Here is a 24,848-nt window from a genome sequence, read left to right as displayed (position 1 = left end):
AAGAGAAAGCAAGGCATTTTCGAAATCTGTGAAATGACCTATTTTTGGTAGGCGATAACAGATACCAACGAGTAATTTGTCAGTACTAGATAAGGATAATTCAAGTAGCATAAACTCTGGTCTGGAACAATACTCTTGTTCAGATGTGATTAAAACTTTTGTTTTGATAACATCTTTCACATAAATTGCTACACCCCACAAGCTTTTTTTAATCTATCATTCCGGAAAAGATTATATCCAGGCAATGCAACAAAATTTGATGAAATACTAGGCTTCAAAAATGATTTGGAGATTCCAATTATATTGAAGTCCTGAAAATGGAAGATTGCTCCGAGTTCATCAATGTGGCAACTGAGGGATTGTACGTTAAGGTGAGCAGCCTTGAAAAGTTTTTTGAAAGAGTGGAGCTTATTTGCTAGAAACATACCTGCGTCATTATTACTATTATTGAAATAATCATACCTACTTGAGGGCAAGCGAGCTGACATGTCAGTGAGAGGCATCATGGAAGCAGCAGACCAATCGTGAACCGACCTCAGAATGACACATGACGGGGAAAATGGGGATGAAACTGATAAAACTTAACCTAAATGAAAAAGTCTCTTGATTCGAGTGCATTCAGTATGCCTTGACAGTTAGGTTCCCTTCACTATTTAAAGCACTAGTTCAAAAAATTCACTAGACACAATAAGATGTAGATGTGTGGAGTTCCGGTGATCAATAATCCTAATGGTGAATAAGATGAAGATTGAGGAAGAACTGGTAGTGGGAGATCTGGTCCAAGTGGAGATAGAGCGAGTATGCATCCAGTAGTGGAAGAATCGGGTCCAAGTGGAGGTAGAGCGAGAAGGAATCCAGTAGTGGAAGATTGAGTCCAAGTGGAGACAGAGAGAGATGGAATCCAGTGGTGGAAAATCGAGTCCTAGTGGAGATAGAGAGAGATGGAATCCAGTAGTGGAAGATCGTGTTCATGGTGGAGATAGAGCGAAATGGGATCCAGTAAAAACTGAAAAAGAGAAGAAAAAGCTAGCAGAAAAACGAAAAATCTTTGAAGAAAGTTATCAATAGAGAAAAGATACATAATACAACTGATAATGAATAATATTCGTATAAAATTGAAGAGGAATAGTATGATTTGATGTGGGAAAGAATCTAATATTATATGGATAAATATATGGATATTATAATATAATATATGGATATTGGTAGAAGGTAATCCGATAGAAAGAGAGAAGGTAGAAAGATAAATATATATATATATATATATATATATATATATATATATATATATATATAAAGAGAAATAAACATTTGAACATGCTGGATAGGTAGTGGAAAAATCACAGGGAAAATAATGATAATAATAGGAAAGAAAAGAAGAGAAAGAAGGAATGTGCACAAATTGAGAAGAACTTATGAAACTGAACTATAGAATAAGAAATGGAACATCGTATTGTGATCTTGAATTAATCAAGGAGAGAAGAAGAAGAAGAAGAGAAGAAGAAGAAAAGAAAAAGAAAGAGAAGAAGAAGAAGAAGAAGAAGAAGAAGAAGATGAAGAAGAAGATAAAAAAGAATAATAATCATCATCACAAACAACAATATTCAAGTAATCATTATGAATATAAGATCAAGAAGAGAAATTAGAAAGAAAAATAAGAAGTAGAGGAGACGATGGAGAAAGTGCTAGATTTTTTTAGATGAGTTTCAAATAGTATTGAACGGTGAAGTGTGAAAAATATTATATAGTATTAGAAGTATAATTAACTATTGGGAGTTGCAATAACGATAAAAGTAGTAAATTGAGAACTGTAATATTTTAGTGATGAATGTCTAAGAGAACGTTAAATGAAACACAGCCCCTATATAAGCATATGAACAGACTACCCACCCCTCTGTTCTATCAATAATTCTTCACACATTAGCTTCTATTGTTCAAGCTGTGGCAACAGTAGAAGATATCATTATGTACACCTAATATAGAATAGATTACTATCTTTACCTATAAATTACATCCATATCTATAATGTATGTTAATCATCCAATTTATTTGAAATTCAGCATTTCGAAAATTATTAATTATGGAAATAATTTTGGTAAGAGATGTAATAATTATTAGTGAGAATAGAGATAATGATTCTCTAAGTACCCTCTGGAGTATAGTAGTTGATGCATTGGACGTAGTTTTGGGAATTAATATCAATATAAATTATTAATCAGTATCAACAAATGTGGATCTCCTTAGTTTGGAATAATTGCCTCATATATAATCATAAATAGCAGTGGAAAGATTCATTTATAGAACAGAAAGCCAGCTCATGAAAAATGCCAAGGTATATCTACTGTGAAATGTATTAATATGAATTTCCTATTATTGTAGTGAAGGGCACCTTAGTCATCGAATCCTGAAATGATTCAATTTACCTTTATGTTTTGAAGGTCGGTCATCCTCTCGACTGTGTGGACCCTCTTGGATCTTCCCTCGCCGATAGAGATCTTGATCCTCCCGTCCAATGACCAGACATTCCTATGCCCATGACGGTCGGCCGCAGCATTAAGGACCTTGAGACGCTCTGCAGTCAGATCCTCGCGAATGGTGACGCCGGAACCCTTCAGCTTCCTCTTAGCGTCGAAGATCATCTTCCTGGTCTGGTAGCTGCAGAGTCAAACTATGATGGGTCAGTCCTTAGGTTTCGCTTGCCCTTGTTGAGGTGGTTGACGCCTTCCAACGCGATGCGAGCAGTTGACATCTGCCAGAGTCACAGGCACGTTCAGCTTCTTGTTGAAGACATCAAGCGCCAGCAGGTCCGTGTCTTCTTTGTCACTCTCCGGGATCCCAAAAATACGTATTGAATGTTGGCGCCCATATTGCTCAAGGTCGTCGACCTTCAGGTGACAAGACACCTCTAGCTCACGAATTCTATCGTGCAGCTGTTTGTTCTCCTCCTTCAATGCCTGAAGTTCCTCAAAAATAGACTTCACAGCCAAAGAAACGGCATGATGCACAGATTCCTCAATTTGCAGTCGAATAATTCGGAGGGTCTCTTCAGACAGTGATCCAGAAATAGCTGGCCCTGCCTTTGGAGCATTGACCTCATTCTTCGGCATGCCTCTGTTCGGTCGAACCATCATGTACCGTTAGGTGGATTTACACTTTTACAGGCGAGAAGGTAGACTGAAGAATTAGGAATGTTTTTTCAAGATAAATAAAAAGAGTGTGAGTTAATCAAGAATATAATTTCACTATTGAATTTAGCTCGAGAAACTGAATAACTAGATGTATAATTTGAAGTGAATTGAACTGTATAACCCTACGAAATATCTGTTAGAAGATGGAGCCGAACTGACACATGTTTACTCACTTGACATAACCAAAGAGAGCAGGTTTGACAGGTATGTTCCTCTTTGAATTTCACGTCTATATATATATATATATATATATATAATATATATATATATATATATATATATATATACGGTTTTTTGATATTTTGAATTTTAGGGATAATACAAGAGGAAAAGGAGTTTCATTTGAACGCCAATATTACCGTAAAAATCAGACTATAGAATTATTCATCATAAATCAGCTGTCGAGTGGATTATAAATTGCATGAATGACGCATGCAATTAATATCTCAATGTAACTTAGTGAAAAATCAGCTGTCGTATGGACTATTAATTGCAAGCATGAATCATGCAGTTGATAACTGGAAGTACGGAAGCATATTATTTTCTCCCGACTTTTCTCTGCTTTCAAATCTGTAAGCTTTTGATGATAGTAGCATAGTTGTTTACAACAAGTTTTGTTATTAATAATAATTATTGTCGATACAACAACTCAAAAAGCCATTAGTAGCTTACACACCGATATCTCGCCAACACGTCAGGACAGGACATAATATTCACTCTGATGGACAGTATTAGAGGAGGCTGTGGTTTTTAACTGCGCAAGGTCTACTGTTCACAGAGCCACTAGTATTTTTGATTCAATATTTTATACTCAGATGAAAAAATAATTTGCCATTGATTCTACGTATGTAGCCATAAAACAAACAGACATAGTGATTAGTGATAAGTTAACAACATAATATAAAAATATGAAGAGCACTCATCATTTTACAAAACAGTAATATTCCTATTCAACTTCAAATGGATGCACTTCCAACCCAATCAGACTTTGCACTTGACTTTTTACCTTACCCATGGTAATAGGGCAAGGAAAGTATTGCTTCCAAAGAAAATTAAGGTACCCCAATTTCTAAATTTCTATACGTTTCAAGGTCCCCTGAGTCCAAAAAAGTGGTGTGTGTGTGTGTGTGTGTTTGTGTGTGTGTGTGTGTGTGTGTGTGTGTGTGTGTGTGTGTGCACGATATCTCATCTCCCAATTAACGTAATGACTTGAAATTTAGAACTTAAGGTCCTTTATAACGATCCGACAAGAACAATTTTGATCAAATGCAATTCAAGATGGCGGCTAAAATGGCGAAAATGTTGTCAAAAACAGGGTTATCTGTAAAAATTTCAGGAGCTCCGTCCCATCTATGCAAAGTGTGATTTCAGAATTCCAATTATCAGGTCTCAGATATAATTTAAACGAAAAATTCCGAGTGGAAAAGATTGAGCGTGAAAATCTCTTCAATAATGTCAAGTAGCATTTTCACCTGATATTGAAAATAAGTTTGAAATTTGAGAAAATGTGATTATTCAATTGCAAACTGTTGGCAGCTGTTGATTCTATTAAATGATTCACTATGAAGAGATAGCAGATCTCTTGTGTATCCAGCGATATTGTCCAGTTACCAGCTGGCTCAGATCTTTGAATAGTAGACTTGAGATGCGCGCGGGAACACTAGCGTTAGGTGATCAATTTTCATAACGGCAAGGAAAGTTGTGTGAGTGCGCCACCACAGATTTTAGTTTTTATTCAGCTGACATAGACAATAGACATACAGCCTTGAAAAATGATGATTTTTATTTTCTAATTTTTACTGTGATTTTACTTTTATTCAAGAGATTCTCTAAAACGAGTATGATACATGCGAAACTTGCGATTGGTCTGAAATGAAAGAGCATAATAACATGCTCTATAAAGTTGCGTTGTCTCAAACCCATCTTACATCACTGTTTATTATCGAAAAACTGTCGAGACTGTGAAAATGAGGAATATATAGCAAATTTCTTGATTTTTTTAATCAAACGTATCTTTTACTTCAAGGTTATAGTTTTACAAAAATAGTTTTACATTTCTTGTGTAAGTAAATATATGGACTAAAATACACTCATGAAGGATTTTTCTATTTTTTCATCAAATTTCTGTTGTGATACATGATTCTGAACCGCCTTGACGAGCTTAGAAGAATGAGCTGTGGTACGAGGGGGTCTGATCATTTTATCAAAAGTATGAGTGTTTAAAGTTTTGATCCTTGACATATCCTTATGCACCATCCCACCACTAGGAAATATGAAATTAAATGTATCTAACGCTTGATTCTCATAGAACATGAACCTTGTAAGATGATTTCAGTTGGAATACGGTATGTATTTTTTGGTGGGAAGGCCTTGAAAATATACCGGTATTATAGTGAGAAATTGTATTTTGGCTGTAGAACATGATTTTCTATTTTTGGGTGTATTCTCCCTCCCCCCTCTGCCAAATTCGAAAATTTCCAAGGATTCCTGTTCAGAATCAATTATTCTTTCACGTTATGTGTGGTTTTTTATCATTACTAGAAAAATAGCCAAGTTGTATAGGGTAGAAGTGGTAGGTTTGCAAAAATTTGAAAACCCCTTAAAAAGTACCCCTTTTTTGAAAATTCGTAGCTCCGGAACCAAAAATGGTAGAGTTCTGCGCGCCTACTCAATTCATTGGAAATTTTATTATCTTTAATTTTGTAGAGAATGATTTTTCTCCAAAAACTTGAAGTTTTCGAGATTAAATGGAAAAGTTGATAAAAGTCCGAAATTTTAGGGATTTTTGGGGGTTTTGGGGGTGAAGCCGCCCTCTGGCGTGTTGGAAAATTTCAGATTCGAATTCAGCGCCCCAAAATACATATAGAACCGTGGATAAAAATTATTTCGGGGATGTTTCCTGAATAACAACCATTTGACTGGACTATTAAAATAGTAGGGAGGAAAAATATTACGTTATCATAAAACAATATTTCCTTTCATTTTTGCTCAGAAATATAGTTTTAAAATCATTCTTATCAACCGATTATTGAATCTTAAAAATCTGGTGTGGCGCACTCACACAACTTTCCTTGCCGTTATGAAAATTGATCACCTGACGCTAGTGTAAAAGCGCATCTCAAGTCAAAGATCTGAGCCAGCTGGTGACAGATCAATAACACTGGATACACACGAGATCTGCTATCACTTCATAGTGAATGATTTAATAAAATCAACAGTTGCCAACAGTTTGCAATTGAATAATTACATTTTCTCAAATTTCAGGCTTATTTTCAATATTAGGTGAAAATGTTACTGGACATTAATTGAAGAAATGTCCATGCTCAATCGTTTCCACTAGGAATTTTTTGTTTAAATTATATCTGAGACCTGATAATTGGAAATCTAAAATCAAACTTTGCATAGATAGGGCGGAGCTCCTGAAATTTTTACAGATATGGGACTTGTGGCGGTTGATATAGCTTATCAAATGACTATTTTAGGTAGAAATTTTATCAAAATCGTTGGAGCCATTTTCGAGAAAATCGTGAAAAACCCTGTTTTTGACAACATTTTCGCCATTTTAGCCGCCATCTTGAATCGCATTTGAACGAAATTGTTCGTGTGGGATCATTATAGTGTAAGGACCTTAAGTTCAAAAGTTCAAGTCATTCCGTTAATTGGGAGATGAGATATCGTGTATACTGACGCACATAATACCCAAAAACCACTTTTTTGGACTCAGGGGACCTTAAAACGTATAAAAATTCAGAAATTGGGGTACCTTAATTTTTTTCGGAAAGCAATACTTTCCTTACCTATGGTAATAGGGCAAGGAAAGTAAAAATCACGAATGTTGTACGTTTGAAACAACAGACAACATTTAGACCTGATTGCTGCCAAGATATTGAAAGCCAGCTGGCCCGGCTAACTTCGTACCGCCAAATAGTAAAGCTAATGCATCTCATAACAAACTTTAGCTGGATTCACACCTGAGCAGGCGCGATGCGGCAATTTGCATCCAGTTGCTTCTTGCTTATTGGTTTGAATGGAAGCACTCACACACACTTCGTCAATTGTAGGGGCATTGAAAGGTTCTGGGAGTTGTCCGGGAGGTGTCTTATCAGCTCTTATGAGAATTTTGTGGTTATCAGATGGCATGCAGTCTTGAATAATGCAATCAATGCATTGTGTTGGAAAAATATTTGTAGTTGTTCAACAATTGGCCTTTCCACTGAAGTGTTATTGTTGTGTGCACAACGCTGATTGACTCGTCTTTCTGAATCGCCCATAAAATAAATTTGCAAAAATTTGTAGTTACTATCTGTCATTGGCAATGGGGAACCCGTTCAGTGATAAATTTGTCCCTGAATTTTGAAAGTAGGCATAAATCTATCCTGAACAGTTTTTTTGCCCCAAATGATGTCATTTGAAAGCAATTGTTGTATTGCTGGATATTTTTTAAAAACTGTTTGGAGTCTGCTCCATTTCCGGTAACCAATGAATGAAGTGGTTCTGGTGGTGGAGTCAATTGAAACGATTTAACTTGACCACTGGAGCAACACAATCCGGGTGCTTCATTTTTAAGCTTATATGCCCCACAGTATTGACACACAATGTTCATTGTGCCAATAGCAACAATTGACAGGGAACTGTACTTGATTGTCGACTTAGCCTCGGGCACAATAGGGAATGCAGCTCGCTGGGAATTGAATAGTATATCTCCTTGCTGCTGATTTTCCCGTGCATATTCTAAATTTACAGCATTTCGAGCTCTAAGACCCAAGTTTGGACGTCGATCGTGCCGCGGCATTATTAAGAATTAAAATTTTTGAGAATCAGTAGAAGGAAAATTGAAAAAAAATTATAACAAGTCTGAATAAGTAACTGAATGTATGTGACTAATAACTAAAATATATGTAATAACTCTGTAGCTAAATAATTTACTAAAAATCAATTTATCCTTAACACTGAAGACAGCACAATTATTCGAAACAAAGCAATTTCTTTAACCTGAGGACGCACTGCTGGTTGGTTACACACCCAGTCATTTTGTTTTTAGTCAGGGCGTTTAGAATAAAATAAATGGGCGGTTATGGAGCAGCATACACACACTTGTCTACTATCTATCGACAGCTGTTGGATGACGCAATGATTATAAGAGCTGATTTCTACTTCTGTGTGTGGCCAGCCACTACCTCCGTAAACAAAGCCGTAGCGCATCTGTGTGACGTCAGCACAGGTAGGGCTCCTACAACAATAAAAATTCGTTGATCTCAGCTGATCTATATCAGCTAGTGTTTCTATTGGTGTAGGAGCCCTACCTGTGCTGATGTCACACGAATGCACTACAGCTTCGTTTACGGAGGTAGTGGGCCAGTTCACAAATCTTCTCCCATAAGGATTGCATTTAAACTTTGAAGGACCGTAGGAAAGAGTCCTGAAGTCGGATTATAAATTTGATAGGCCATAAACCTGGTCCTGAACATAACGAACACAACTAAAGAAAAATCATCAAATTCAGTGCACACATAAAACATTTATTAAACGTCAAAATTTGAGGCTCGATTTTTATTTATATAGACTAGGTACTATAAATAAATAGGTAACGTCAGGAATAATTACATGAAGTCCTCAAAAAGTAATGAAACCCTATTTCATATGAGAATTTTAAAGTCACTATTCCAGGGATAGTTTCAACAAACGAATTGGATAAAATCTCAACCTCGCATAATTAAGTGTGATGAACAGTGTAAGACCCAGGCTCAATTTTTCTCAATTATATCGGGTATTTAAATTAGAATCAATTATATTAATATTACAATTCAAGTTTCAACATACCAGTAGAGAGCAAAGAACCAGTGAAATGAAAAGAATGGTCCTAACTTCCATGATTGCTGATTGAGTTATCTATTATAATATTATTGAGAAATGATCTCAAGAAGTTGGCAACATATTCAGCTTTATAAGAGTCGACAATTTGGAGAATAAGAAACAGATGTTGAAAATCCATTCTTTTGATTATAAAAGATTTCTTTCTAAAAGTCGGTTATCTTTCCCATTATTATCATTCATAGCAGTTGTTCGAATTCTCCACAAAAGAATTTTTACACAGTAATTCTTTTGAAACAGATTCAACCGAACGTGTAGTGAGGTCGATGTTTTAACTCGGATTCTTTTGTCTGTCTGTTTTGTCGAATTCTTTATCATGCTCATTCTTAGGTATTGTCTTCTATAATCTTTGTATTGTTTTCTATACCCTGATTTATCATTTGGCGTACCATCCATTGATCACATCATTTATTTCTTTCAGATGAAACAGAATCATTTTACAATCAACGATAATCATTGATTGTACAACGATTGCTACCGTACCTTAGAAATTTTATGTTTGTTTGGGTCATTTCAGCAAAACTACAAATTCCCAATTCATCAGCAATTTATTAAATATTAGGCCTACATTACATCTCAAAATTACAGTCCACTCTTTGCATGACTCAAATGTATCAGTCCCATCATAGAATCATAATCAACCAAAAGTAGTGAGGTCTATGTTTTAACTCGGATTTTTTTGTCTGTCTGTATGTAACGCGATTACGGACAAACGCATTGATAGAACTCGATGAGATTTGGCAGGAATATTCCTTTTTCAACTGCGTGGATGTACACACAAGATTTTTTGAAATTTTGCATTTTATGGATAATATGAAAAGAAAAGGAATTCCTTCATACTCTGATAAATATACTAATTATATAATATACTAAGCATATACTATTACTAATATACTAAGCATATATACTATATATCATGAGAATCTACAGGATTCAGCAGTTTCTATCCAACTCCTTGGAACTCTCCTGGAACTGTTGGAGCCAGCTTTCTAGTTTCTCATGCATCGAGCGTCAGTCCTGCTTACAAAATCGAAGTGAGAGGTACTCACTTTATCAAAATTCACTTGTTTAAAATGTATTATTCCAAATTTAGTGTTTTGTAAAAATAAAGATTTCTTTTTAAAAAGAAATCTCGCAGAACTCATAATTTAGCTGGCGCAGTCGGTAGTCGGCACGGTCTTGGTTGTTCATCTTTAATTGTGACGTACTGGTTAGTGAATAGCCTATAACCCATCATCGACAACCATCAGTTTCAACTGTTCACGGCCGTGTTTAACGAAAATTTACGCGAGTGAAAATTTGAAGTGTTTGTGCAACGCAACGAGTGCATCAACATCAACTTTCTTCGAGCTATTCTTTATCATTTTGCTGAGAGGATATCAGGGAGATGAGCTGCTGGAAGATAGTATTTGTTTTAGAGTAAGTTAATTTAATATTATAGTATTATCATTGTTAATTTTATCATCATTTCTTATATAATTATTGAAAGAATATTGTTAAAAATGACAACTCCGGCACAAGCAGCTGCAGCTGCAGCCCAACCTCAAGTTCCTGTATTGAGAAAGGAATTTTTAGATATGATACCGGAATTTTCTGGTGATCCATTACTGCTTAACAGATTTGTATCAATTTGTGATAAGATTGTTGCCAATTTTTATGTCACATCAAATAATGATGACTTTCAGAACAAATATCTGTTCTCAACAATCATTACTAGACTTAAAGGTAGAGCTTTAGAATTAGTTACTATAGTTGAAATACATACTCATTGCCCGAAGCTAGGAGAGTAGGCTACTTCTCGAGGGATACCTCGACAAACAAGACTGTTTCACATTAAACATTGAAATGCCTGAAATTTTTATTTATTTTTTTTATTTATTTAACATCGAGAGTGGTTTTATCTGGACCTTGAGGAACAGGACAAGGAACAATCAAAGGTAAAGTTCAGATATTAGTTTTATTGTAAATTTTTCAGACCCATAATTTGAAAAATATGATACCTCCCTCGCGTTCGCTACCTTTCAGCCTGCCGCTCTGCTCTGCTCCCCACGCCACGCATCAACCAAATGAGTGGTTGACCCACCCGCCACCAGGGTGCGCCTCAGTCGCCGCCACCCATTCCTGCGTTTCTATTCGCCGAGCACCGCCGGCCAATAGCAGCGCAGGTGAACTCGGGGACTGTGAATAAAAGGGGGCTACTCAGCTACCCTTGATAGCACTTGCTCACTAGCAGCCTTCCACTGAAGAGCCAGAAGAGACCACCAGCCGAGACCACTACCAGAGACCACTACCAGCTGAGACCACTACCGAGACAAGGAGCAGAGCAGCGAGCAGGCCAATGAGGGAACCACGGCGAGACTAACTGCAACCTGAGGTGTCTTCCTTGTCTACTACCCAGCCGATGCCTAGGAGGAACCGAGCCGGCCGCCGAATCCAGAAGAGGAGGGCCCTATGTCGGCTTCGCCAGGTGGAGGAGAGGCTGAGGCTGTACACCGCCGCGCCAGCTGCGCCCCAAGACTTAGCGCCCCAGCCTAACAACTGGCGCACGGTTCTGGATGCGCGGGTTGGGTGCCGAACCGACATCGGAGTGTGTGCAGCGGAAGCCTACGACCCTGCCTGCCCGGGGTTTGACCAAAGGCCCCCTTCTAAATGAGGAAGTGGTCGAGGAGGTCCTCCCGGCGGAGATTCGGCACGACCTCTGGCTAGTAGATCACCCGGTCAGCCCTCTCTGTAGCCCGGGTAAACCAGAGTGGAGACTGCGAACCATTGACTTGAGCCCCTGCCGGCCTGCTCTCGCACCAGACGGACCTGCCTGGGACCCTCGCGCGGCGTGGTATCGCGCCAGTCGACGACTACTAAACATCTAGCCTGCCTTGGTCCCTTTCAGGGCCACCAGCAACAAACTTGGCCCTTGTTCAGGGCCACCAAAAGCCATTTTTTTCAGACAGTGGTAACAAACCCCTCGCTCGACCCGACTGACTAGCCCAATTGATGAACGAGCCACACCTTCCGCCATATCAATTATTGGCACCTGCCAACGTGGTGCCACTCACTGTATGGAGATACAGTAACCCGTTACCACTTTTCAAACAAAATGTCAACCTAAATTTTCAACTAAATGTATGTCTTAAATTTTTCATCTAAATATATGTCTTGAATTTTTCACACAAAAAGATTCAAACTTATTTTCTTTCAACAAAATGTGTCTCTGAATCTTTCAATTCAGAATACCTGTCTGGGAACAGGCAATTTCCCAGTGGCGCCCATAACACCTGAACATGGTAGCGACTAGAACCGGAGCCGGAGACAGTGGAGATACGACCACCGAAGATTCGATGCAGTCAACCAGCCAGCACACCGAGTCTACATTCGCCGGCTGGCCTGCACAGACCACCGGTCAAACCGACAGCAGCACGACGCAGCCGCCCGCTTCCACCAGCGAAACCGGGGCAACGCAGCCACCCGCCTTCACCAGCAAGCCCGCTCGACCAACCACCCTGCAACCCAGCGCACTGACCGTCAACCTGCCTGCTCCACCGTCAACCTCTAGTCACGCCACTACCGCAACCAGCAACATGGCCAACTTACCGGCTCCAGCCATCAGCTACACCGGCAACCTCAGCCAGCTGACCAGCATAGCGACCCTGCTACCGTTCTTCCGCGGCAAGCTCCATGAAGACCCCATCACCTTCATGCGACAGTGCACCGAGCTGTTACAGGGTCACCACATTCCCAGCTATACCTGGGTCATGCTTCTAAAAGCGCAACTACAAGACGACGCCGCCGCCTGGTGGAGAGACTACGGAGAATTCGTCACCACCTGGGAACAGTTCCATGACCGACTTCATGCCCGTTTCTCGGGAGCCCATAAAATCACAGCCGATCCTGCCAGCGTCACCAAGCCTCCTTCCAATGTCACCGAAGACCCCTCGCTCTTCTCGGCTGACGGAGACTCTCCACGGTACCTAGCAGCCGCACCTCCATGGGCTATCAAGAATGACCCAGTCGGGTCACCGTCTCACAACAGCAACCGCGTCCGGCACACCCTTGCGCGTCAACCACCCAGCCATCACTCATGACCGTCTCACTCACAACGGATCGATCGCCTACCTGTCACGTCACCGTAGACCCTGCTAGCGTCGCTAAGCCTCCTTCCAATGTCACTGAAGACCCCTTGCTCTTCTCGGCTGACAGAGACTCTCCACAGCACCAGCAGTCGCGCCTCTACTGGCCCGTGAGAGGACAGCATCACCAGCCGATGATGAGCGCATCATCGACCACCAGCCTGGGGAGGAACATGCAACTGTAACCCACATGCACTCGCCACCTACCGGGGTCACTGTCATGGACAGAGTCACCAACACTGCCCTCGCTGCAGTCGACGACCAGGTCACCAATGCTGACCCAGCCGCATTCAGCCACCAGGTCACCAACACTGCCCCAGCCGCAGTCAGCCACCAGGTCACCAACACTGACCCAGCTGCCGTCAACCAGCCGGTCACCAACACTGCCCCAGCCGCAGTCAGCCACCAGGTCACCAACACTGCCCTGGCCGCAGTCACCGACAAGGTCACCAACACTGCCGCCCCAGTAGTCAACAACCACATCACCAGCCCTCTGCCCAGCCAAGCACCGAACCTAGCCATGATCCAGATAGATGGACAGACTCTACCCTGGATCCCTGTCATCCTCGCGGGTAAACAACTACACGCTCTACTCGATTCAGCCGCAACGCACAACTTCGTGAGAGCTGCCCACCTCGACCACGGTACACGGATCCAACCGCTGAAGCTACCTGTACTGCTGGCCAACTGTCCCACTAGCTGCGGAACGGCTATACAAGGACATCTGGAACTCCAGATCCAACAGCACATTCAAAATATTCCCTTCCTAGGTCTACCTGACCTACGCGAAGACATCATCTTGGGACGACCATGGTTTTGGGAGAATAAGGCAGTGCTTGACTTTGAGCAAGACAGGCTAATCTACAGCAAGACGCAGCGAGATACGATCTTCTGGATAGCGCAACCACCAGTCTCAGTAGAGATGGACACTCACCTGGTTGACAAGTTACTAGAAGACACACCCAGCAACCAGCACCGACGGTTAACAGTATTATTGCAACAACATGCAAAATTGTTCATGGAGCAGATGCCACCCTCCATCACCACGGCCGCCACCATGACAATTCAACTCAACAGCTCAGAAATACGCAGCCAGCGGCCTTACCGATACTCACGGGAGAAACTGCAAATTATCGAGTCCGAAGTTGCCGCCCTCAAGGAACGAACCTGGTAGAAGCCAGTGATTCGCCTTACAACTCTCCAATTGTCGTTGTCCCCAAGAAGGATGGCACATCACGGTTCTGCATCGATTACCGATGGCTGAATTCCATCACCGTTCCAGCCACGGCACCGCAGATGACCCTACAGGACATCATTTGAAGCCTGGGAACTTCAAAAATATTCAGCTCACTCGACCTACAGATGGGATACTGGCAGGTAGCACTCGCACCCCAGTCTCGACCTTACACAGCCTTCACCACTCCCTACGGCGAAAAGCTACAATTTAAGGTCATGCCTTTCGGCCTACGAAATGCACCCAGCTGCTTCCAATCCATGATGAACAAGGTACTGAGTGGATACGTTGACAAGTTCTGCTACGCTTATCTCGATGACATCATTGTGTACTCGGATACCTGGGAAGAACACTTACTCCACTTAGCCAAAATGTTTGAACGGTTAAATCTATACAATCTCTCTGTCTCAGCAGCAAAATGCCAGATTGGCCGCAAGCAACTTGAATACCTCGGTCACATAATCACCTCCGAGGGCAACCAAGCAAAACCGCAGGCTATCCTAGCTGTGACTTCTGCCCAACCACCCATCACCAGAAAGAAACTGCGAGAATTTCTCGGAGTAGTCGGCTGGCTACGAGAATTTTTACCCAACGCCGCTGACGTTTGTGCGCCTCTGTCTGAGCTACTTAGCACGAAGACGCGATGGAAATGGTCACCAACAGAAGAGACAGCTTTCCGCCGCCTACAAGCATTGACCGCCAACATCCAACCACTCTGTCGACCAGATTTCTCCAAGACCTTCATCCTACAGACAGACGCCAGCAAGGTCGGTATAGGGGCTGTCCTATACCAAGAAATCAACAATGACCGTAAGGTGATCGCATACGCCAGTGCCAAGCTGAACCACACGGAACAACAGTATCACAGTAACGAACAAGAGTGCCTTGCGGTTGTCTGGGCAATAAAGCGATATCGCCCTTACCTGGAAGGCAGGCCATTCATACTCCGTACCGACAATAAGGTGATTACCTGGTTACAAACTGCAAAGGACAGCCGCGCCAAACTCACTCGATGGGCCCTGCTCCTACAAGAATTTGACTTCACCCTAGAACACTGCCCGGGTAAAGAGAATCAGTTCGCCGACGCACTGTCACGGCAACCCGACAACGAAAAAGTTGAGGAGACCAGTCAACAACTAGAACGAACCATGCCTCCCGACATCCTGCCAGTCACCAGTGAACCCGCTATGCTAGCAAGCATCGTAACCAAAACTGAACTGTTAGAAGAGATTCGGAAAGCACAGGCCACAGACGACCAGATCAACGCGCAGTACAACGATGGATGGAGATCGAACCCCGACCGTTGGAGGATCAACCGGGAACTGATCAAGTATTCCTCACCAGTTACCGCCTACACAACCGACTCTGGGAGAAGAAGACACGCGACGGTTGGCGAATAGTCATACCGACCAACTTTCGCACCCGGCTACTGTTCCGCTATCACGACGATGATCTAATGGAACATCCAGGCTATGCCGAAACCTACCGAAACATCGCTACATATTACACTTGGCCCCGTATGAAGGCGCAGATAACCGCGTACATACAAAATTACCTGCTGTGTAGCTGCTCAAAAGCGTACAACTGGAATCACGAACCTACGCAACAACCGCGACGGTCTACTAGACCATGGGAAACCGTATGTCTCGATCTGATGGGCCCCTACCCACTCTCCAAGCGAAGAAATCGATTCATATTGGTCATCACTGATTCTTTCTCCAGGTGGATAGAAGCCTACCCGCTGCCTCACGGCGACGCCAACACGATTGGCCGCATGATGGATACGCACCTGTTTCCCAGATGGGGATACCCAAAAATCCTACTCTCCAACAATGGCACTCAGTTTATGGGGAAACTATGGAACGAACTCTGCCTCAAATGGGGAGTCTTACACTACACCACGCCAATTTATCACCCCCGAGCCAACCCTACCGAGAGAAGGAACCAGGAACTCAAGAAGGGACTACGGATCCGCCTACAAGAACAACACCAAGAATGGGAGAACCAACTACCATCCGTGCTATTCACCCTGCGAAATCGACAGAACACGGCAACAAGATACAGCCCCAGTCAAATCCTGTTTGGCCAAACCCTTCCACGGCCAGGGGAATGGAGCCACTGGCCCGAAAATCAACTCGAACCGCACAAAGACCATATTAAACAGCGTCTACACACGCTAACCGCAATCCAACGCGAAGCCGTGTTGAACCAAGAAAATTATCTCAATAGGAAGGGAGACCCGATAGCCGAGACACAGCCTCATTACCAGATCGGCGACCAGGTGCTCACACGGAATCATCAACTCTCAAACAAGGCTCAGAAATTCCACGCTGGACTAGCACCCAGATGGAAGGGACCATATACGGTCGCCCACAACCAAGGAGCTGTCTACTGGATCACCCGTGACAACGAGACCATCAAGGTGTATGAGACTCAACTACGCCCGGCTCCAACCACCGACCAGCAACATCTCTTGGAATAACAACCCACCTTTTGGGGGAGACCCTTCTGGAATTATTGACCACAACCCACCTGTTGGGGGAGACCCTTCTGGTCCCACTTCTGTAAAATTATCGCCCAATGGCACTTTTGTATATTTTGTAAACATTGTATCTTGTTTTTTGCAATCAATAAATTCTCGCCGTGGCTACCTCAAACGGGGGGGGGGGGGGAATTGATACCTCCCTCGCATTCACTACCTCTCAGCCTGCCACTCTGCTCTGCTCCCCACGCCACGCATCAACCAAATGAGTGGTTGACCCACCCACCACCAGGGTGCGCCTCAGTCGCCGCCACCCGTTCCTGCGTTTCTATTGGCCGAGCACCGCCGGCCAATAGCAGCGCAGGTGAACTCAGGGACTGTGAATAAAAGGGGGCTACTCAGCTACCCTCGATAGCACTTGCTCACTAGCAGCCTTCCACTGAAGAGCCAGAAGAGACCACCAGCCGAGACCACTACTAGAGACCACTACTGAGACCAGGAGCAGAGCAGCGAGCAGGCCAATGAGGGAACCACGGCGAGACTAACCGCAACCTGAGGTGTCTTCCTTGTCTACTACCCAGCCGATGCCTAGGAGGAACCGAGCCGGCCGCCGAATCCAGAAGAGGATGGCCCTACGTCGGCTTCGCCAGGTGGAGGAGAGGCTGAGGCTGTACACCGCCGCGCCAGCTGTGCCCCAAGACTTAGCGCCCCAGCCTAACAACTGGCGCGCGGTTCTGGATGCGCGGGTTGGGTGCCGAACCGACATCGGAGTGTGTGCAGCGGAAGCCTACGACCCTGCCTGCCCGGGGTTTGACCGAAGGCCCCCTTCTAAATGAGGAAGTGGTCGAGGAGGTCCTCCCGGCGGAGATTCGGCACGACCTCTGGCTAGTAGATCACCCGGTCAGCCCTCTCCGTAGCCCGGGTAAACCAGAGTGGAGACTGCGAACCATTGACTTGAGCCCCTGCCGGCCTGCTCTCGCACCAGACGGACCTGCCCGGGACCCTCGCACGGCGTGGTATCGCGCCAGTCGACGACTACTAAACATCTAGCCTGCCTTGGTCCCTTTCAGGGCCACCAGCAACAAACTTGGCCCTTTTTCAGGCCACCAAAAGCCATTTTTTTCAGACAGTGGTAACAAACCCCTCGCTCGACCCGACTGACTAGCCCAATTGATGAACGAGCCACACCTTCCGCCATATCAAAAAAATAGGTAGTTATTCTCCCACCGTCACATATTTGGTGGAGGCGCCGGGTATGTCATACATGATATTTATTTTTTATTATTAAAAACAAGACAAAACAAAATAACAAAGAATTACAAAACAAATAAAATAAAATAAAATGTTGCAAACATAAAAAAACCATAAATTGGGTGTGTTGGAGAAGAGAAAAAACGAGAGGAAGATACCTAGCCAACTATGGTTTCCCATGTAATAGGTAGGCAAAGAAGAGAAGAGAGAAGTGATGTGGAAAAAGGAAAGGGAGAAATGGGGGAAGGAAGAAAACAGAGGAATAGGTACGCAAAATAAAGGTGAGCGAGTCCAGTGAAAAATGAAAAAAAAAACTAATAAAAAAACAATGCTGGAGCAGAAATCTCGAGTCATATATCTAAATGGAAGAAGAAATTACTATATGTCCAGTTTTTTATATCCAGTTTGATTTTTCTGCTGATCTTATTGTACATGAGAAAGTGATTTGGAATGAGGTTTATTATTTTAGTACCTACCTATGTAAATTAACTGCCTCCTTTACATTCAATATTAGTGTTATAGGTTACATTATTTGTTAGCAGTGGCCCTTAGATTATAATAATTGAGTGTAGAGTTTAATGTGAGAGGAAAATCGGATCTATATTTTATCAAGTACTCAATTACGGTTTCTATGTATAATAGACGTATAGTCATGACCTCAAAATCACTAAAAACCATATCCGTTGGATAGAACCTGGGTTTGCTTAATATAGTTTTAATTATCAGTTTTTGTGCTAGTACAAATAATTCAGCAATATAATATGACAGTTGAAACAGCCTCTCCAAACAACTATGCCATACTGAAGAATTGACTTGACCAGAGCATGATACATCATTTTCAGGTGGTTCTTATTAAGAATTCTGTTAACTTGGTAAAATTTAAAAGATAAATATCGAATTTTTCTACATATGTATTTAATATGAACATCCCATCAATTATGATTCCAAAGTACTTAGTATTATTGACTTTTTTAATGATGGGACAATCACAATTACCCAAGTTTAAATTGCACTGAGAATGGAGTCTCAAATTTTGATTCTCGTTAGGCTGCCCTACTCTATTTGCTGAGAAAGTTATGTAATTAGTTTTTTCAATATTTAAACATAAGGTATTCTTATCTAACCACTTCTTAACTAAAAGAATATTATTTTCAGCTATGTTATGAAATTCATTCCATGAATTACCGTCAAAAATAGCTGCATTATCATCTGCAAAGGATCACAGTTGAGTTTATAAGTCTTAATTTAAAAAGTCATTTACATAGAGTATGAAAAGGATGGGAGAAAGTACAGTACCTTGAGGAAGACCATAAGAAGTTGAGTTAGTTACAATAAAGATTGATCATTTATGGTTAAGGACTGGGTTCTATTACTCAGATAGCTTTTGAACAATTTAAGCGAGACTCCTCTGAAACCATAGGACTCCAGTTTGTTGAACAAAGTATTATGAGGTATTGTATCAAAAGCTTTGCGTATATCCAGGAAGACCGCAATAGTTTTATTATTGGAGTTTATTTTATCAGATAAAGTATTGATGGATTTTATTAGAGCGTCAGATGTACTTTTACCATTTTTGAAACCGAATTGGTTCTTGTTGATTATTTTAAAACAAGAAACACACTAAAGGCCTTTTCATTTCCATGAAAGAATTCAAAAGATATTGAACCTTCACTTGCATTTTTTCTAACGAAAATTGCAGCAAATTAAGGTATATTCTTTGTGAATACGCAAAGAAACTAGTCCTCAGAGTATTTTTGAGAGGACTCAATGAACCCTTAGGATTTCTAATGCGAACAAAAAACCCTTCAAGTCTAAATGAAGCCTTGAGTATGATTACAAATGAAATGAAATATAAAAACAGAAATAGTAATTATAATTTCAATCTCAATAAGAGACCAATCTCACAACCATTCCAACAACTTCCTCTGACTAAACAAATCCAACACTTTCCTCAGACTAAACAAATCCAAAACACTTCCTCAGACTAGACCAATGCAAAACTTTCCTCAAAACAAGACTTATCCGAACTTTCAAAACCAATCACAACAAAGACCAATGATTACACATCAAAATAGTAATCAACAATATATTTCGCAACTTCAGTTCAATGAACCAACAGAGACCATTGTTTCAAAGGCAATTTTTCGGTCAAGAACACAGACCACATTAATGCAATCGCAACCAACTCCAATGAGTATTTCAACCAGAAACACTGAACTTGAACCCCAGATTCAATCAACTGACAACCGAATTCGCTACAAACAATGACGAATTACTTAACCCCAACGAAAACGAACTCTTGACTGACAACTTCCCAAATGATTCAATTATACCGAAATGACTGAAAATCTCATGAACAATTTTGAAAACTTGGAATTGAATGGTGATTATAATAATCAAACGACTTTCGACCAAACAGTAGAAAATCATTTTTTTAGGGGAAACGAGCCTCGGAACAAATTTTCAATTATGAACTTGCAAACAAAAGATAACGAACTCTCTTACTTCTTAAGCTGCGTGGCGCGACGCGCAGGAGAGCGGAAAATGGAAGGTCCATGCACTTGGTCGGTAGGGCGGCGCGGCGCGGCGCCGTTTAGGACTAGTTAGTCGTGAGGTAGACTTGTCAATTGCGATTTGAATTAAGACATACTTGTTGAAGTTACAGTTCTAACTTGAAAATAAAAATTACTCTTCAAATATTAAATTACTCTTCAAATATTATCTTACTCTCTCGCTTCAACATCTTAAATATAATTATATGAATCCAAATTCATGATACATTATTTCGATACAGAGTTTCAAAAGAAAATAAATGGCAGAAACCGCACATTGATATATAAAGCCATATCATTTTGTAGACGTAAAAGCTGTGAATTATGCACTATAATGGATTATAACTCGCTCAAGAACTGTTGTATTGTAATCTTCGAAACCCGCAACTTTCAATAATACAGAGTTGATGAAAATTCTGAAAACAGCTGAATACTCTTCTCATGCAAGAATAATTTAACAGTAGGTGTTATTGGGGATCCTATTTGAAATGAAAAATTACTCTTCAAATATTAACTTACTCTATCGCTTCAACATCTTAAATATGCTCATGTGAATCCAAATTCATGATAGATTATTTCGATACAGTGTTTCAAAATAAAATGAATCACAGAAACCGCCCATTGATATATTAAGTCATATCATTTTGTAGATGTGAAAGTTGTAAAAGTTGTATGAAGTTGAAAAGGACGAAGGAGTGATAAGTGTGTCAATTTTGTTGTCCAACGAACTTGTCCTGTTCGAAGAATATGTGTTCAAAATTTGAAGCTAATTGATCAATACTTTCTGAAGGATTTATTGTAGAACATACCAACAGACGGACGACTTTCGCCTTCAGTAAGTCAAAAGTGAGAACTCGATAACGCTCGTTCAGTAACCATCAACTTTTTTATTTATTTATTCAATTTATTCACAACACACAAAAAGACAATGAGAAAAAGCAATATACAACAAAACAATTTTAACAACTATGGTTAAGTTATTTAGTCTGGCCATGTTCGAAAGAGGCAGAGCTCGGAAACAGCCGAGCCCTAACGAAGTTACCCAAGCGCGGAATTTTCCCGACCCGACCTCCGTGCACTAGGAGCGGCGCGCAGCGCGAAAAGTTTCTGGACTTTTCGGGGTCGGAACGGCTTCGCGCCGCGTCACGCCGCGCTCCTAGTGCACGGAGGTACACTTGATCACATAAATTTAATTCCAGGTCGGAAATTCTACGGCCTAATTCCACCGACCTAGTGCACGCTCTACAAGACCCACAAATGAATTTTCGAGTACTGATTGATCCCGGTAGTACGCAAATCTTTATCGATAGATAGATTGATTAAATAGCATCCACTGCCCACCTAAAACAGGAACTTGTCAAAAACTCTAAATGGTCGAAGAAAAAAAGACACAGCCCACAGTAACAAATACACAAGACACAGGAAAAGAAAGCATTGTACCATTCATGTGGAGTAATATTGAATGTACTCTTCCTTTGAGTAGAAAGCACTCTTGCAGAAATCTATCTCTAATTGAGATCTAAAGTCGCGTTCATTCATACTCTTCATGAAATCAGGTAATATATTATATTTACAGAGCTTTTTCAAAAAATCACAGAATGTAGCATCATCTTTTAAGAAACTCAAATACTGAATTGCCTTTAAAACAACAAATTCACTGAGAAAACATTTTCAAAATTACCAAACAAACAGAGATTTGAACAACCAGGCATCTAATAATTTGAAATGTAATGATTCTAAATAAACTGTATATTGGACAAACAGGACGTGACTTTCATAAAGAGCACATCAGAGCCATTAATAAACAACATAGCCACTCAAACTTTGCTGACCATATTACATCAACAGACCACACATACACTGACATAGCCACCAATCTTGAAATCCTCCATATCTCACAAAAAAGCAGAAAACTCAATGTATTGGAACAATACGAAATTTACAACCACACAAAACAGTTTCCCAACAGTCTCCTAAATGATAAAATAAATTTCTCTTCCCACACACTCTTTGACAAAATAGTCCACAGTTCAAAATTACCGCCTCACTAAGTATCTACCAACCCCCACCACAACCTATTCCTCCAACTTCATCCCTTACCACACATAGCCTTGTCATCTGAGTAAATTCCCACAGTCTGATGATGACCAACAACAGGTCGAAACGATCGTCACTACAAAAGTAAGTGCATTTTCACTTCAAAAGTGTTTTTTTAAAATTCAAGTTTAACTAATAACTAATAGTTTGTAGCTGATTGCAAATAAAATATCCGGTTTTTTATGAAAAGTTTTATTTTTATATGAAAGTAACATATCTAAATGACATTAAACTTATACCAAAAGACTAAAGATGATATTCAAAGTGACCTCCGTTGTTCTGAATGCATAATTATGAGGTAAGTATTTATTCACCTTAAATATAGCAATTTAACTTAGATTATTTTATTTTCATTTTATAGTATTTTCTCTGCACAATATTTGTTTGATTTTTTATGATTCTGCTGTTATAAAATTATTAGTTAAATTTAACTTTATGCATTATTTCGAAATATTATGTTTTTCTTTTACTGTTTTGCCACTCTCACCAGCGGGCAAAGATTTTCTTTTTGCTGGTGATGCCTAGATTTTATATTTTATTTTATTCAAGTACCTATATGTATGAGTAATTATGCTTATTTATTTATATTTTTAATGATATGTCATATTATAAAGAGTGTGTAATATGTTTTGAATATTCTAATTGGCAATAAATGTTTAGACGTCTTCTCATCGATTGTCGGACCCGTTCAAATATTCCAGGAGTCTGCTTTATCATTTCTATTCCGTTCAAAATCCTTAATCGGAGTTCTTCAATGGTATCAATCGTAGTATTGTATACTAAGGTTTTCAAGTGTGGAGGTGGTATGGATGTAATTGTTGCTCTTTTAGTATCCTCCAAATAATAGATTAATTGACATTAAACTGCACTGACAATTCTCTCGTGCTCTTCTCTGGATGTTCATAAATTTCATTAGAAACTTGTTCTTCTCAAAAGTTACAGATGGAATTAAATAGAGAATGCATTCTCTATTCAATTCCAACTGTAACTGGTTGGCCGCTATGGCTTCGTATAAAATGAGCGCTGCTATCCAGAGATTGTCAGTTTGGTGTAAGGGTAAGCATTCCTGACTAGCAATTGGGAGGTACCGGGTTCGATTCCCGGGCTGGCAACTAATTTTTGGTTAGTAGTTCTCATCGAATTTCCATCTAGCTGTTAACCCTGTTGTCTATGTCTGCAGTAGCAGAAGTCTTCGGGGTGATTTACAGCATTTATTAAGTATTTTCGTTAAATAATAATTATACTTCTCAAAAGTATTAGTAGATCGGGGTCTGCCTGCATAAATGTGCTCAAATGTACTTTCCTTATGAGAAACACCACGCTACCCATCCACCCAAAGCTGACAATTTCAAGTGAATCCCACTATAGCGGTCCTTGTCCTTATGTAATAAAAAAAAACACGTTTACTCGCATAACAATCTCGAGCGTCATGTAAAAGTCCATTCTATTTATTTCTAAAAGTCCAAAATTCCCTCACAAGTAGTGTAAGAATTTTCCTTTAGATCACTCTACTTGTGATTGATTTCTTAATAGATTGCAGTTTTTGTCTTAATTTCAGGAAAAATAAGTGGATAATTGGAAATAGGACATAATAAGTTGCCACATAAGCATAAAACACATTTATTTGGGTACCCATTATGTAACATCGTCTAGCTCATCCTTTAATCCGTTTTTCTTGACCTGAAAAAGATTGAACAAATGATTAGACACAACTTATTACTACGTAATCAGTAACCCTCACGATAACCAATCGAAATATAATTTGAATTATAGCTAATATTATTAGTGATAATATGAATTTTATTGCAGTGAAAAGCCAGTTACAAAATATATTTCATATATCTGCAATTATCAAATTCACATCTACCATAAGTGACACATGGTATTAAGATGAGTTCTTATGCTATCACTTGATTTTTGAATGAAAAATAAATGCTTAAAATCCAACATTCAATACTGTTTCAATACATCCAATGATGTTGATGTATGATGTTTCATCCAATTCAATACTGATAAAAATCACATATAATTATTAAATCAAAAATATAT

General features: G+C 40.4%; 2 protein-coding genes across 2 annotated transcripts in view; one reads left to right on the top strand and one right to left on the bottom strand.

Annotated features, from left to right (window-relative positions):
• LOC111054791 (nucleolar complex protein 3 homolog) overlaps positions 1–24,848 on the bottom strand; it is a 68,547-nt gene that overhangs the window by 13,637 nt on the left and 30,062 nt on the right. The window contains exons 14-19 of the mRNA XM_039427100.1: positions 16,016–16,206; positions 15,006–15,202; positions 14,299–14,350; positions 13,602–13,907; positions 13,312–13,494; positions 12,463–12,556 (exon numbers count right to left, since the gene is read on the bottom strand). Of these exons, the coding sequence (XP_039283034.1) occupies positions 12,463–12,556; positions 13,312–13,494; positions 13,602–13,907; positions 14,299–14,350; positions 15,006–15,202; positions 16,016–16,206 (1,023 nt within the window). The remainder of the gene's footprint in view (positions 1–12,462; positions 12,557–13,311; positions 13,495–13,601; positions 13,908–14,298; positions 14,351–15,005; positions 15,203–16,015; positions 16,207–24,848) is intronic.
• On the top strand, positions 16,011–16,908 carry LOC120350957 (uncharacterized protein K02A2.6-like). Its single transcript, XM_039426435.1, has 2 exons — positions 16,011–16,698; positions 16,764–16,908. The coding sequence occupies exons 1-2, from the start codon at positions 16,072–16,074 to the stop codon at positions 16,821–16,823; spliced, it is 687 nt and encodes a 228-aa protein (XP_039282369.1). The 5' UTR covers positions 16,011–16,071; the 3' UTR covers positions 16,824–16,908.

Source organism: Nilaparvata lugens, chromosome 4 (assembly GCF_014356525.2).
Source record: "Nilaparvata lugens isolate BPH chromosome 4, ASM1435652v1, whole genome shotgun sequence".
Classification (NCBI taxonomy): Eukaryota; Metazoa; Arthropoda; class Insecta; order Hemiptera; family Delphacidae; genus Nilaparvata; species Nilaparvata lugens.
The sequence above is the reverse complement of the archived record's forward strand: the minus strand, read 5'-3'. Positions and strand labels throughout refer to the sequence as shown.

What these genes read in the sequence shown, in the direction of transcription:
- LOC120350957 (XM_039426435.1), top strand. Translation starts at nt 16,072, where the DNA reads ATGGGCCCCTACCCACTCTCCAAGCGAAGAAATCGATTCATATTGGTC. An exon ending in ATTACCAGATCGGCGACCAG is followed by an intron (nt 16,699 to 16,763) that starts GTGCTCACACGG and finishes ACTAGCACCCAG; the next exon opens with ATGGAAGGGACCATATACGG.